The sequence below is a fragment of the Rhinatrema bivittatum genome, chromosome 6 (assembly GCF_901001135.1).
Source record: "Rhinatrema bivittatum chromosome 6, aRhiBiv1.1, whole genome shotgun sequence".
NCBI lineage: Eukaryota > Metazoa > Chordata > Amphibia > Gymnophiona > Rhinatrematidae > Rhinatrema > Rhinatrema bivittatum.
Genome location: NC_042620.1, coordinates 205,694,328 through 205,711,161, shown reverse-complemented (window position 1 = coordinate 205,711,161; position 16,834 = coordinate 205,694,328). Strand labels below are relative to the sequence as shown.

The following is a 16,834-nucleotide window of genomic DNA, read 5'->3' as shown; positions in this document are numbered from 1 at the left end:
AATGGGCCCGAGTAGTATCCCTGATGGAGGGAGGTATTTGCAAGTTTTACTTTGAAGAGGCTGAAAGGTGAGTTGAAGGAATTAGTTAAATAAGCTTTTGAGAAGCATTTTCTAGGTAATAAGACCAGGAGGCAACTTTGCAGATTACTTCTAAGGAGGTTGAGTGAAGGTGAGCTACGGAAGCTGCTATAACCCTGACTTGATGGACTTTTACCATACTCTTATTGTCTTGACAGATTATAACAAAAGATGCAATCAGAATTCTATGTGGAAAGAGTTTGCTTTGAAACTGAAAACTCTTGTTTGACTGGGTTGAAGGAAACAGTTGAGAAGAACAAAGCTCTTCTGCAGTCTAAGGTTTGAGGAGCCCATTTGCCTTTATTGGAATGTGGCCTCAGAAAAATACTGACATTTCAAACTGAGAAAATTCCCATCCTACTGAATGATCAGGGATTTTTAACCATATTGGCTGTCGAATAGCTAGTCTTTGAAGTCACAGAAACCAAATTTGACATTGTAAAAACAGACCATCATTAGGCCCCTTTCTCTTCTGAATCTTTTAATCCTCTTGACTACGACAAGAATCAGGGGATACACAAAAGAAGTCCTTGATTCTATGGGACGGAAAAAGTATTTGTTGCTAGACTGTTCTTTGCTGGTTTTTTTGAACAGTAGGTGGGAACTTTATTGTTGAATGGGACTGTAAAGAGATTAATTTATGAAGTTCCCCAGTTTGGCTATGCATTGGTCCAAAGACCATTCGTGTGATTGTAGTTGGCGATTGGAATATGTCGGGTATCTGGTTTTGGTTTCCAGGAAGACAGGTACATTTTTTGTGAAATTGCCCATTCCCATAGCTTGTAGGCCTTTTGACAAAGGTTGAGAGAGTCTGTTCCTCTTTGTTTGTGGATATACATTGCTACTTGTTTGTCTATTTGCATAAACACCACATTCTCTTTTAACCAGGTATGAACACTTTCAAAGCATTGGAGATAATTCTAAATGGTTTAGGTGGAACAAAGGGCAATCTTTCCAAAAACAGATTGTTCAGAGAGACTCCCCATCTATGATTGGAGGCATTTGTAGTTAAAAGTTGACATTGAAGTTGGTAAAAAAAACAAAACAAAACCCCAAACACTGTCCTTTCAACAGATTTGACAAATTCATCCACCAGATTAAAGATTGGATAAGAATGTTAGAGATACGTTGTGCGATAGGGATTGTGATTCCACTGGAACTTTAAGTATCATTGGGCTTGTCTTATGTGGAGACTTGCAAATTTATTTAAAATTTTATATTCTACTTCATTCAACTATATGCTGTTTTAGGCAGATTACAGTAAAACAAGCATTAATAACCAGGATATTTAAAACGATCATAACATAAAAACATGTTAAAAATTAAAACAAAAAAGGGTCTATCACATTCCTTTTCCATAAATAAGCAGGGCTAAATTAGCCATGACTGAAAAAAACTGTCTTTCTAATCTAGTAGATTTTTTTGCACTCTACTGAGCATGTATGGGAGTTCCTGTGAGGGCATTGCTCCAGAGTCTCTTCAGTCTGTTTTTGTCCATGCCTTGAATGGATGGCTTTTCTGACTCTCAAGAAACTTTCTTCTTAGGCTTTACAACAAAAAACCCCCCAATCCTTTAATTTAAGATTTCCGTGTGTTTAATTGCAAAGCATGATGAAGTTTTCATTTTTTTCATACCTGACCATTTAAAAAATTACCTGGAACAAAAGAAGTTAACAACTTCATCTCCTGTTCCCAAGGTAAACACAAGTAAATGATAATGCAGGTTTCTGTATTAGCCCTGTTCTGTTAGGAAGCTTAGAGTACTTATACTCCCTTAGTTTTGTTGTTGTAATGCCGCATCCCTCTCAAGATTGGCTTGAATGATAAATGGTGTTGATGATGTAAGGAATGTCTTAAATCTTAGTGATAATTATTTAATTATCAAACCATTTTTTTTCTCTTTGTGTTCTGTAAATCGAGTGTGATTTATTAGAAAATATATAAAGAATTAAAAAAAAAAAACCCCCCAAAAAACAGAAAAAAAACCCTCTTCAAACCTCGCTGTTTCAGAGACCCACAACAACGCTTTTCAGGGTTAGTCAGATTTTCTGCTTAGAAAAAAAAAAGGGAAGAAGGAACTTGTTCTAAGAAGTTCTGTGAACCTTCTGGAACATGGCTACTAAACAAGTCATCTGTGGCTTCAAGTCCTGTGCTTGCAGGCAAATCATGTCCATTACAGATGAGACATGAGCAGTGCTACATATCTCTGTCCATACCATGACCTGCCAAAATGTACAGCTTGCAACAGGATGTCCCCTTGCTCTCAAAGATACAGGATGGCGAAGATTGCAAGCCTCAGGCCCAAACGCAGGAGTAGGTCAGCTTCAGGAAGTCATTCTTCTACATCATTTAGGAAGTAGACTAGAGGTTCATCCCACCAAGATGACCTGAACTTGACAGTCCCAGATGTGTTGAGCCCTAGACCCCCCTTGGTCCTCTGACTCCATCAGACTACTTACAAATGCAAAAAACAAACAAACAGATGCATTCTGCACCAGTGCTCTCTAAGAAGAGAAATTTGATGCAGCCTCAGGTAAAATCCGTGCATTAAAAAGATGTGTAGAGATTCTCGAAGCCATCGACACACAGTGCATCGGTGCATTCGACGAATGATGCATCAAAACAACTGGTGCACAAATCGTTGAAGTGCCCAACACATGATGCATCAGAGCTCCTGACACACAGAACAAGATAGTTGATTCACAATGCATCAACCTGACCGAAGCGCAGAACTTTGAAGCAATCGACACATGCTGTATCAAAGAAACAGACTGGTGTGTCAAACTGCCTGATCTCCTTTGCTCATTTCCAAAATGCACTGAAGGTGTGAGAATCAGGAACTGTGAAAAAGCTAATGCACAAAGTGAAAGACCATGTAATGCATTGGCCTTCCCCAACACAAGACACATTGAAGCATTCATCAATGCAATCTTCAAGCAGCTTGAGGCATGTGATGCACAAAACTCCAAAGTCCTCTCTATTAGTCTGGATTAGGTACCTCATCTTTCTCCACCATCTCATTACTTCACTGCTTCAAAACACTCAAAGACAGTGGAGCCAATTTTGTTTCCAGTCCTACCAGTACATTCAGGTGACTGGTATGAACAAGAGATACTAAAGGCAGCCTTATCTATTCAATTCTATATGGCTTATGGCAAATCTATATTGGAGAATGTACTTAGTCTTCTGCCTCTCATAACCAAGGCCTTACCAGTGTCCCATTTGTTATACTAGGGCCTTCGCTTACAGTCTCCAGAACCAATTTGCTTTGCCCTACCCTTGGTGTCAAATCCACTGCTTGCAGTAGAATAAGAATTTGTTCTGGTATCTGAGGAAGATGCACCTCCCCTAACACCAACCCAGAGGTCATAGCAGGCTATGGACACTGTGTGCAACTTCTCTTCCTTCGTCCAAGAACTAATGCAGCCTTCATTCCCGCCAACCTATCCTATCATACTCACCACACAGAGTGATGCCAGATATTCCACCACTGCTGACATCCTCTTCCTCAGAACATTTGCAGACTTGCTCTAGTAACCATCCTCCACCCATTGCAGCTCCCTCTGGATTACAGATCCTTCAGCTGTTGCCTTGTTCCTCATGGTCTAGTTTGCCTTCTCTAGGGAAGTCCCCCGGCAACTCCACCAGTATTCCTTCTGACACACCCCTGGGGACGCTGGACAATAACTCTCCACCAGAAGATCTAACATACACCAAGTTTGTGGAGAAGATAGGTGTTGCCTTTAACATAATGGTACATAAGGATACAGATCTCAGGCAGAAGTCACAGGCATCCTAAAGATCTTGGATATCCCAGCTAAACCGTCTGCATTACCAACACATGCAATCTTGGATGTGCTCTTAACAACAATGTGGAAACACTGTATTCAGGAATTACAGCTGTTGGAGAACTAGATTTGAAATTTTTATTTAAAAATAAATCATCACCGGGCTATGGCGTAGTTCAGCTTCCACACAACTCTGTAGTCTTGTTAGCCTCAAGAAGGCTAAAAAGACCTGCCTTCACTCCAACATTCCACATGAAAAAGATCACCACATGCTAGATGATTTTGGAAAGGTGTTTTTTTCCAGGGCACAATGCTTACAACACAGATCTCGCAACACCAGTTTTACATGGTCCAGTATACTTTCAAATGCGTCCAAAATCTGAAGCCCTTCATTCATTCTGAATCCACAAAACAAATCTCTCTGGCTCCACTCTATGATTTAGAAGAGGCTATTTGTCCTTCTGTTTTCAAATCTTTTTGACATCATAGCTCGCAAATCAGTTGCATTCTTTGGTGCTTGATGCATGGCATAGTTAAGGGCAATAGCATATGAGAGGATTGCACAAAAAGTTAGTTGACTTAGCCTGCCTGGACGATAACCTTGTCAGTAAGAAGCTATGAGTAACAGTGTCCCAAATCAAACAGCAGAACATAGCAGTCCAATCACTGTCAACAGTACCAGAACCATATTCCTCAGGTAGAAGATCATATCTCGCATACAAATAACCTTACTATCCAAGAAGATCATACCAACACTACTGCTTGCCACTACTTCCTACATAGAGCCAGCAATCTCAGACTGTACCAGCAAGGGGTTGTCCAAGACAGTGCCATCAGCAAAAAATGCAACAGTCGCAAGCAAAACTGGGTCAGTTTTTGATCAGCCCAGTATCTGTGACACAGCATCCAGTAGAGGACAGAATTCAATCCTTTGAACCAGTCTGACGCCAAATATCATAAGACAATTGGGTCCTAAAAATTGTTCAACATGGGTATTGCCTCCGTTTCAAATGACCACCAGTGCTTCTTCATGCAGCAATTCAACCATCTGGCCCCACACATCTTCCCCAGTTACATCTGGAGATATAGCAGCTATTAGCACAAAGGGTCATATAGGAAGTACCTCTAGTGCAACATGGCCAGGGATTCTACTCCCAATACTTCCTAATCCCCAAAATGACTGGAGGCCTGCGGTCCATACTAGACCTTCAAGATATCAATTAGCACCTTAGTCAGAAAAAATTAAAAATGACATCCTTGAGCATTACTCTTCCCTTTATTCAATAAGGAGACTGGTTGTGCTCCCTGGACCTCAAATATGCCAACACACATCCCCTTACACCCTTCTTTTTGGTGGATACATTACACTACCAATACAAAGTTCTTCCGTTCAGCCCCCTGAGTCTTCATAAAATGCCTTGCAGTAGTAGTGGCCCATTTACGTTGTCAAGGGATTTGAGTGTTTCCATATTTGGACAATTGATTGCTAGAATCTCCAACAGAAAACAGCCTTCGGGGATACTTAACAGCAGTAGAGATACTGCAGTCTCAGATTCCTCATCAATACTGAGAAATCGATCCTAGTTACTCAGTGCTTGCAATTCATTGGAGCAATCAGACTCACAACAGGTGCGAGTGTTCTTTCCTTTGGACAGAGTAGCCACATTAACCAAAATTGCCAATTCACTACTATCCTCTCAGAACATAACGGCATGCCATCATCTAATTTTCATGCGACACCTAGCAGCAGCAGTTTATGTAGTTCCTTTCACTCGCTTACACATGTGTAGGCTTCAATGGGAACTACATACACAGTGGGACCAGCTTCTACAACCTATCTATCCATTTGTCTGTCTCACTTCGGAAATGATGTCGAAGATCCATTAGTGGTTACAACCTGCAATATTTCGTATGGAAACACCTCTCCAGCCCATCCCTTACCAAGTGGTGCTGGTCACAGATGCCTCAACTCCAGGATGGGGAGCTCACACTGGTCAGTACAGGACGCAGGGTATATGGACCCCTCAGGAATGCTATCTTCAAGTCAATCTTATGGAATTCAGATCAATGCACAATCCTCTGAGGGACACACAAACTGACAATCATGTTTTATGTGAACAAACAAGGGGGAAGTGGATCTTAGATTCTTTTCCAGAAAACCCTTTTCATATGGCAGTGAGCAATAGATAATACCACACTACAGACCACTTACTTGCCTGGCATAGTGAATACCCTAGTGGACCGCCTCAGCAGAATTTTCCATCCTCCTGTGTGATCGTTTCAACAATCCATAGCCAATCGTCTTTTCTGGCTATGGGATCAACTCACTCGCATTAGAACAGAACTGGAAATTAAATCAATTCTGCTCCATACTACCCAGCACACGATGCAAGCTTCAGGACACATTTCTATACTCTGGGACAAAAGCCTTGTGTATGCTTTTACTCCTATACTACTTATAGTGAGAACAGTAAATAAGCTAATACAGGATTGGGTCACCATGATTCTGATCACACTGGCATGGCATGCAAATCTTGCACAGCTATCCATAAAACTGATCGTACGTCTCAGACACAATCCATGCTTATCTGCCGAACATGGTGTCTGTGTTCCGTTTAAATCAATCGATTGTGCTATCTATTTTCTTTCCATATCCACATGCTCATGATGCTGAAAAACTGCTGCATACTTTATAATAAGCCAGTGCTCTTTTGCAGTACAAATGTCACACATAATTGCATAGGAATACGTCACAGCTATTCATTATCGTACGATCCCAATGGACTTGGCATTGCTATGTGCAAAAGGACTTTATCCAACTGGGTTACAAGCTGCATGTGGCATTGCTATGATGCAGCTGGACTTGAGCTCAGCAAGCTGATCAGAGCTAACTAGGCTAGAGGAACAGCTTCCTTAATTGCACTTCTCAGAGAAGTGCCCCATGAGGATATTTGTAAAGCTGCTACCTGCCATTGGTACATACATTCATATTACATTATGCCTAGATAGCCTGACTACTTCGGACAGTGAGGTGGGACAAGCAGTACATCATATATTACAAAGAGTCTTTCCACGGTGGAGTACGGGCTGCTTACTAGTAAACACTCTGCTGCAACCCTCAGCTTGGGACTGCCCACAGATCATAGCTAATTCAGCCCTGCTTATTGATAGAAATTTAGCTTACCGTAAATAGTGTTTTCAGTAGATAGCAGATGAAAAATTATTCAAAGTTGTTAAACAGTAATAGCTTATGAGGAACTACAGAAGGACCTAGTGAGACTTTAATTTATTTAATTTGATATATTGTGTAATTAACAAAATCAACACGGTTTACAATAAATATACATGCATTAAATTTCTAATACCATATACAAATATTGGGAGACCGGGCATCTGAAATTTAATGTGGAAAAGTGCAAAAAAAGAAACAAAGAAAATTAATCCCAACTAGAGATAGACGATTCTGGGTTCTGTATTGGACATCACCACCTAGGAAAAGCACCTCTGAATTTTGATAGATAATACACTGAAGTCTTCAGATATGTGTGGTGGCAGTCAAAATGGCAAAGAGAATGTAAGGGACGAGCCAAAAAGAAATGGATAATACAATGGAAAATCTCACATCACCTCTGTATTAATCCATGGTGTGACCGCACCTTGTGCCTTTGTACACTTCTGGTCCCTATGTCTCAAAGACATAATGGAACTAGAAAAGGTGCAGAGGAAAGGAACAAAAACAATAAAGGGGATGTTATAGTTCCCCTATGACGGATAGGTGATGCAAGCTAGAGGTCTTCAGTTTGGAAAAGAGATAGTTGAAAGTTGATAGAATTTTAGAAAATCATGAGCGAGCAGGAACAGATAAAAGATGGTTATTTACCCTTTTAAATACTAAAACAAGGGGACACCATAAAACAACCAACCAGCAGATTTAAAACAAACTGTAGAACGTACTTTTTCACTCAGTGCACAACCAAGCTGAGGAATCTATTGCCAGAGGAAGTGGTCAAAGAGACTAGCATAACTAAGTTTTAAAGATGTTTTGACAAGTTCTTAGAGGAAAAGTCATAAAACATTAACCAAGGAGAATGAAAAAAGCTATCGCTACACCCGAGAGTAATGAGAAATAGATCTACTTTTTGTGATCTGCCGAGTTTTTGTGATCAGGACTGGCCACTATTGGAGAAGGATTTTGGACCTTCTGGAGGAAGCATTGTATGCACCGTAAGCTAAAAAAAATTAGATACCTTCAACATTATGCTACCTCTTGTAATATTGAGACAAACGATCCATGGTATCTGTAGGAAGCTGCTGGGTCACGTCTTGCAGGTTTTGTAAAGAATTATACACATATTCCATCATATACAGTTGATAGGCAACTATTCTGGATATTAACATAGCTGATTGGAAAATGTTTCCCATACTGTCCAGTTACTTAAAATGCTTCCCAGAAGGAATACTATAATGAATTTTAGCATGCTGTTACAGTTTTGGCTGCAGTGCAACCGCCTCACTACCAGGGGTCCCTCTAGTGCTGGCTTTCCGGACAGGCCCAGTCCATCTTATCTGTCCACTCTGTGCTCTGGGTGTGTCCTTATAACCCTGCCTGACAGTTGCCTCGGTGCTTCGGCATCGAGCTCACCTGGGCTCCCTGCTCTAGCCTTGCGCGGCCTTCGGGCCTTTCCTTGCCTTGCCCTGCGCGGCCTTCGGGCCTCCTTCCTCGCTGTTCTCACCTGGCCTACGGGCCTTCTGACCTGCCTGCTCTGCTTACGGTGTGTGGCCTACGGGCCTTCTGTGTATGTGTGGCCTATGGGCCTTCTGACCTGCTTGCCCTGACTACGGTGTGTGGCCTACGGGCCTTCTGTGTATGTGTGGCCTACGGGCCTTCTGACCTGCCTGCTCTACTTATGGTGTGTGGCCTACGGGCCTTCTGTGTGTGTGTGGCCTACGGGCCTTCTGACCTGCCCTGCTCTGCTTATGGTGTGTGGCCTACGGGCCTTCTGTCTGTGTGTGTGGAGCCTACGGGCCTTCTGACCTGCCTTGCCCCGCTTATGGTGTGTGGCCTACGGGCCTTCTGTGTGTGTGTGGCCTACGGGCCTTCTGACCTGCCTTGCCCCGCTTATGGTGTGTGGCCTACGGGCCTTCTGTGTGTGTGTGGCCTACGGGCCTTCTGACCTGCCTTGCCCTGCTTACTGTGCCCTGACCCAGCCTGAACTTAGACTCTGCTCATTGCCGCCTGCCCTGACCCAGCCTGAACTTAGACTCTGCTCATTGCCGCCTGCCCTGACCCAGCCTGAACTCAGACTCTGCTCATTGCCGCCTGCCCTGACCCAGCCTGAACTTAGACTCTGCTCCTTGCCGCCTGCTCTGACCCAGCCTGAACTAGACACTGCTTATTGCTGCCTGCCTTGACCCAGCCTGGAACCAGACACTGGTTCTAGCTTCCTGTCTCTCTCCACCTGGAGCCACCCTGCTGGGTGGTGTTCACGCCTCCTGACCGGAGCCCAAGCGTAACACATGCTTTGCTTTCCTCAAAAGTGATTCCACCACAAACTCATGTGGGAACTGTACTTAAGATCCAAATCCCTTGCTATAAGTAATGTAAATTATGAAGTCTTAAATGGTGGATCAGGCTGCAAGTCATCTTGTCTGGCTTGATATGCTTGACATGGCAGAATAGTAGACTGTTTCAGATTTCTGGTCCACAAGTTCCTTAATAGATGAGATGGAAATAAAGAACAAGGAAAGTTTGTAAAATAATTTTTGACAAAGTCAAAATATTTTCCTCACAAAAGAGATGGTGCTCCATACTAGGAGGAATCTCCACAAAAGAATTGTCCAATTCTGAAACTAAAAGTGGCATAGTTTGTTTAGATTCCAAAGGAATTAAGTTTTTTTATTGTTTGGTTCTGATATTTGTCTGTGCAGGGAATGTTGATGATGCTTTTGATTGTTGATGGCACTGAAGAATACAGGCATCTTGATTCTATGCATCGAAGAATCACTGGCACAATCAGGGCCTTTCTCAGTGCCAGTTTTGGCACCAAAGAGTGCAGTTTCTCTCCCTCTTTAATAGAAGGGGAGTGATCTCTGCACCGAGGCTTCAGAGTCATGGTGCTTAGCATGAGAGGACTCTGGCATTTTTTCTTTAGGACTTGGTCCTTCAGCTGGTGACTGTTTCCTCTTCACTGTTGTAGAAGGTTGAGACCACTAAAATAAGAGTACAAAACTTCTGATATACATTCAGGCACAAAGCAGCGCAATTGTGGACATTATGTGAAAGTCCCAAACAACGAAGGCAGCAGTTGTGGAGATCTGCTACAGAAATCTTCTAGGAATATCCAAGACACATTTTGAAGCCCTGGTTTTTGTCTGCCACTGCAAGAAAGCTGAAAAGCTAAATGAAACTCAATTTTCACAACAGAAAAGGGTTGTTTTTTTTTTTAAAGACTTGCAAAAAAAAAAGAAAAAAAAGTCTTATCAAAAATTAGATGAAGAAAAACTTCAGAAGTGATTAGGAAAGCGATAGTACACACAAACCCTTTTGCATGAACAGAAAGAAAAAAAAGAAACCAGACTCATTTGGCAGCAACTGAATAGAAACCTTTGTGTATGCTCAAACAAAAAGAAAAAAAAATAGATAGCTTTTCTGACTTTGGAGAGCTTTTCTGTGAGCATCATTGGATGAAATTACCCACTTGTGTGGCTGATTACTGTCTTATCTATCCCCAGAAAAAAAAACAATTGCCCTTTTACAGATATGCCACATGACCTTCACAGTCTCTTCCATGTAGCCATTTTTTAAATTGATTTTACAAACCCCTTTACTTACACACTCACCACTAAGCTCCAGTGCACCCTTAAGTGAATGGGTATCAGAATGAGGTCATTTTCAAACAGATTCACATGCTTGGTCCATCTTCTTACTGAATAGTAACCTCCCGAGTATAGTTTGGGGTAGAAGAAAGTGCTGAAGACATGGAGCCTGGGTAAATGTTGCTCTTTATTCCTCTCCACCAAGAGACTGAGGTAAAAGTTGATGACCTGTACAACAAAAAGAAAAGGCAATTAACCATAGAAAAAAATAAAGTATGTGTAGGGGTGTACTACCAGAGACCTTTCCTACTACAGCATCTCCAAGCTCTAACAAAGTTTATATTAAAGCACTAGTCTTTCAACCTTACAGTCCTTTGCATTTAGTTGCTCATTTCTTTCTGTGCTTCCCATTCCCTTGTGTACCAAACTCAGAAGATCATAAAAATAAATTGGGTCAAGACCAATTTTCAGTGGCAGGCAGCAGACACTTGCAGGAAGGGTATCAAAAAGAGGGCATGTGCAGATTTGACCATCCACAGCCACACCCTTCCAATTTCTAACAGTCATGTGTTAGGGATGTCGCAAGATGACATCTTTTTGTATTAAATAATCTGCAACTGAGCTTTACTTCAAACATTTGGCTAATACCTTTTTGAACTTGGATGTATGGGCATCCTGTGGCACTGAACTTAAATTAGTTAACTGTGCTGTGTGAAGAAGTAGTTCCTTGTTTTAAGCTTAGCTGCTTACTAGTTTTCTCAGATACCCTGCATATGAGACACAGTGGGATAATCAGGTACCCTGTATTATGAGACAAGGTGACTAATAGGCCCTCATTTACTTTCACCCTACCTTTCCTCATTTTATATATACTTTTTCCAAGCTGAAAAGCTCCCAAATTTGAGTTTTACTTCATACACAACCCAGCTCAGGCCTGAGTTGCTCCTACACTATATGCCCCCTGAGCAGCCAGCCAGGTACTGGGGAAATTGCAGCCAATCTGCATACTTCTCCCAGCTGCCTTAATGGTTGACTCCGGAAGTTACCATAACCCAACTCAGGCCTAAGCTGCTCCAACTCAGCGCTCCCTGAGCAGCTGGCCAGGTACTGGGAGGTTGCAGGCCTCTATTTCCTATGGTTCCATTGCATTTTCTCTTCTTCATGCTAATCTTAGCCAATCTTATTCCCTGTTGCAAACCACTACTAAGACCAAATCCATCTTCCCTATTCCCTTTGTTCATTACATTACCTGTCATTCTGTCATCTACACTGTCTGCTGCTTTTGAACTTCAAAGTTTTCTTCCTCTCATTCAGCCAACTCTACTCTCTGACAGCATCTCATCCTTGTCGCTGTTGTCACACCTCTACCTCTCCTACTTATTCGCCTGCTCCTAATCCTACTTCCAGCCAGGGATATTAATCCCAGTGCTAGCCCACCAAAACAACTTTCACTTTGACTTTCAGGTAGTTTATTGAATTCTTATCCATCTGGTTAATTAACCCAGATGGGCCAGATGGCCCAAGAGGCTGACACATATTGTCAATTTTTCATTGGATGGGGTGAGTTTCCATAGATCCTAAAGTTATTAGTCCTCTGTTAAAGTAATCACATTTAGCCCCTCTGTAGAGGTGCCCTGCACACTATACCTGTAAAAGGTACATCCCTGAGCAGCAGAGAATCAGTATAAAGGCAAGTCACAGTACAAGTCTTTATTCTTAAGAAATGTATTGCTTTTTTTGATTATTAAATGTATTTGCAAGACAAAGACAGTATGAAACAGAAGCTTCTAGAAATAGCTAGTATGAAACTTGCCAGTACTCACTGTGCTGAAAGGAATGCAGAAGTGGAGTAAAGTTCAGGGATACCTGCAATCCAGCTCTGCTTTAGACTCATTTTATATATTTGCATATTAAAGATAAAAAATTTGCATCACCCACTTAATGAAATGTTTAGCTTTTACTAACTACTTGAAATCATGTTTGATAACTGCATAGATAGTTCATTGTACATGTGTGACCAGTGTTGAACAATTTAACCTTTTATATAAAAGCATACAATTTCTGAGACTGCTCCTGTTCATCTTACATGGTAAAACTGAAGCAACTCTTCATAAGATTATATTTGCTTTTCTGAATAAATAACTTTTCTCTTCTAGCTGTCCAGTATTAAGAGTAGAGTAGGAGTTAACATTTAATTCTGGGACAAGATGACAGCGTAAGCTAGCTCTGAGGAACGTTCTCTCTGCAATTTACAATTTCCTGTTCAAGATGCCTGCTAAGAGAAAGGGTAAGGTGCGCTCTTACCTCCCACCAAAGCTACTACGCCCTCATCGCAAAGATTGATCACACCCTTCCGAACTACTCCGACCTTGGAGAAAGAGGACGATATCCTCGTTGTGGAGAACCGCGAGGGAGCCACCAGGGGAGCTAATCTTAAGCCCTCCATACCTTCAACCTCCTCAGGCCCAGAGATTGACTGGTTCCCCTCTCTTTCCTGCGGCACCGATGGATGACATCGGTTGAGCGACTGCAGAAGGTAGGGGCTCAAGAGAGGATCTGCTTGGTCAAGGAACCGCACTCCCACAAGCAGAGGATCTAAACAGCATGGGAATAGGGGCTTGTCTCCTGACCTCAATGCCGGATGGAGAACCTGGAATGCGGGAAGGAGTGTCGCGAATGCCCAGGACAGCAACGGAGGAAGAAGACTCAGCCCATTTGGAAGATATGGTTGAGTCTTTTCACATTCCACCTAGACCTGAGGTGGTAATGCTTGTAGTGTTATGGGACTTAATGGCCGGATTAGGCCAGTGTTTCAAGGAACAAGGGACAAAAATTAAACATTTAAAGTCTAAAATTGAAACGCTGGAAGAAAACGTAGAGAAGCAAATATCTGAATTTAAGGAACAAATTGAGAAAGTTGAATCTTCAACAATTAAAAATTCAGACTGTGCAGCAAAACTTATAAAAGGACTTTAATAATACTAGCAGAAGATTGGAACATTTAGAAAATTATAATAGGAGGTTAAATCTGCGCCTATTAAATTTCCCTAAAGTCCTAGGACAAGATTCGCTTATAACTTTGAAAAAATATATGAAAGATTTTGCAGTTTGATGAACAAAAAATTCCTGTTGTGAATAAATTGGTATTTTTACCTGTACCATCAAATGTGAGAAATATTCAAAATCAGCCAGAGGCTTTAGTGAACTTAACTCAATTTTTGGAAAGCTCAGTTGAAGAAGTTTATGAACGAGGAACCCTGTTAGTAACTTTCTTTAATGAGTCTGATTTGAGTCAAATAATAATGCAGAGATATTTAAAAAATATCTCAGCTAGTTTCCTTTCTCAACAAGTCAGAATATATCCTGACTTTACTCTAGTTACTCAAGAGAGATGGTATGAATTTCTTGTTCTAAAGCCTCAAGTAATATCTCTTGGCTATAATTTTTCACTAGGATATCCATGTAAATGCCTAATTAGAGCGCATGATGAATCCTTCATTTTTTTCCTACAAGAGCAATTGGAGTCTTTTATCAACGCTAGGAATATAACTACCCAATCCTTAGTTAAAATCTAATCCCTGAAGGTATATAGTAATAAGGTATGGATATGTAAAGCCTGTTTCTTCATATATTTATTTTCTTTGTTTAACTCCCAATGATGTTGTCCCCTCTCTTATACCTTTATTACCTTTTTTTTGTGGGGGGCATGAGTAAATGGTTAAAGTAAAGATTTTTGTTAAATTATTTGGATACATTTCTTCAGAATGATACTATTGTTTAGATAATTATGTATTAAGATATATACTCATGCATCTCTGATTTTTCTGAAAGTAAGAGTTATTACTTAAATGTAGATTAAAATGAATAAAAATTAAAAAAAAAAAAAAAAAAAAAAAGTAGAGTAGTAGCCTAATGGTTAGAGCTGCAGTCTGTGAAGCAGGGAATACCTGCTTCACAGACTGGTTCAAATCTCATTGCTGCTCCTTGTGAACTTGGGCAAGTTACTTCACCTGCTATTGTCTCAGGTATAAAACTTAGATTGTGAGCCTTCTGGGGCAGGGAAATTCCTACAGTACATGAATGTAATCCACTTGGAAATAAATAAATTACTTTTCTTTCAGTGCCCACATCTTTTTGGGGACATAAAAGGAGAAAGCTGGCCAGAGGCATTCTATTGATAAGTAGAGAAGGGTTGTTCTTTTCTTTTGTCTCTCTGAATAGCCTACTGTTCTTTTCATTCATCTATTTGGGCTTTTTGTCAGTCACATACTGGGGCAGCTGAGAGAAAAGTTTGTGTCTGAGATTTTACAGTTGTGCTCATAAGTTTACATACCCCTGGCACAAGTTGTAAGATGTGTAGCATTTTAAGAAAACATGAGTGATCAGACAAAACATTTTTAATGTTTTCAAATTAAACTATTATGCATCACAGAATAGCACAATCATTAAACAAACCATAGCAATAAGGGAAATAATAAAATGGTCCTGTTTAAAAGTTTGCATACCCTTAGAGATAGATCTTAAAAAAGTACGCCGGATTTTATAAGATACGCGCGTAGCTGCACGTATCTTATAAAATCCGGGATCGGCGCACACAAGGCTGCGCAAAATCGGCAGCCTGCGTGTGCCGAGCCGCGCAGCCTGCCTCCTTTCCCTCCGAGGCCGCTCTGAAATCGGAGCGGCCTCAGAGGGAACTTTCCTTCCGCATCCCCCCACCTTCCCCTCCCTTCCCCTATCTAACCCACCCCCCAGCCCTACCTAAATCCTTCCCCCCTACCTTTGTTGTGCAAGTTACGCCTGCTTGAGGCAGGCGTAACTTGCGTGCGCCGCCTCGGCATCCCCTGGCACAGGCTGCAGTGCCGGGGGACTTGGGACCGCCCTCCCGGCCCGCCCCCGAACTGTCACCACACCCCTGGACCGCCCCATGACACGCCCCTGGACACACCTCGGCCTGCCGACACGCCCCGGACACGCCCCTCCCGCCTCTTTTATAAAGCCCCGGGGCTTTGCGCGCGCTGGCGGCCTATGCAAAATAGGCGCGCGGCGCAGGGCTTTTAAAATCTACCCCTTAGTTCTTATGTATTGCCCCCTTTTGCATCATCACAGCTTACAGTCAAATTTTATGTTAGTTGTGAAAGAGGTCCTTTATTTTCTCATGTCGTAAAACTGCCCATTCTTCCTGGCAAAAGACCTCCAATTCCTATAAGTTCTTTGGTTGTCTAACATGAACTACGTGTTTGAATTCTCCCCAAAGTAGCTGAATGGTGTTGAGCTCAGGAGACTGTGATAGCCACTTTCTTCTGCTGCAGCCATTGAAGAGTCACCTTGGCCTTATGTTTTGGATCATTGTCATGTTGGAAAGTTCAAATGTGCCCCATGTGTAGCTTCCTGGTTGCTGAATGCAAATTCTCCTCCAATATTTTCTGATAAGATGCTATATTTATCCTGTTATCAATTTTGACTAAATTCCCTGTGCTCACCCCTCCCCTTGCAAAACAGATGCACCTACATGCTTCACAGTAGGTATGGTGTGCTTCTCTTTATAGCATTTATTGTTGTGACCATAAAGTTCAATTTTGGTCTCATCACTCCAAATTATTTTGTTCCAGAAGCTTTGAGGCTTCTCTAGGTGCTGTTTAGCATATTGTAAGCTGGATGTTTTGTGGTGCTGGTGCAGCACTGGCATTTTTTCTGGCAACTCTACCATGCAGTCCATTTTTTTTTTTCAAGTATCTTCTTATTTTGCATGCTGAAACACCCACACCACTATTTCAGCAGAAATTGCTTGTCTGTTTTTCTTTGCATCCCGACAATTATTCCTGACAATTGGGTCTGAAATCTTTCTGACCGTAGCTTGGTATTAACAGAACCCATAATTTTTCACTTCTTGATCAGAATTTGAACAGTACTGCATGGCATTTTCAAATCTTGGATTTTTTATTTTAATATCCTTTCCCTGATTTATAAAAGTTGAACTACTTTTGATCGCAGATCCTTTGACAGTTCTTTTGCTTTCCCCATGTTTCGCTTTCCCGCGGCGACCAACGCGATCGGAGGACGCCCGAGCAGAGGCAGAAGCAGGAGCTGGGAGAAGGGGCCGCGCAGTCGGCGCTTGAGCCCGTCGGGGTAAGGCCCACTTTTTTCTCGCTCTT

At 41.8% G+C, this 16,834-nt stretch overlaps 1 protein-coding gene across 5 annotated transcripts in view; it reads right to left on the bottom strand.

Moving 5' to 3' along the window:
* The window catches only part of SENP2 (SUMO specific peptidase 2), a 238,984-nt gene that overhangs the window by 69,763 nt on the left and 152,387 nt on the right, over nucleotides 1-16,834 (bottom strand). For all 5 annotated transcript variants that reach the window (XR_003857454.1, XR_003857453.1, XM_029606475.1 and 2 more), the window contains one exon: nucleotides 10,707-10,910. Coding sequence is in view for 3 of the 5 variants with exons in the window: in XM_029606475.1 (XP_029462335.1) it covers nucleotides 10,707-10,910 (204 nt within the window). In the remaining 2 variants the exon portion in view is untranslated. The remainder of the gene's footprint in view (nucleotides 1-10,706; nucleotides 10,911-16,834) is intronic.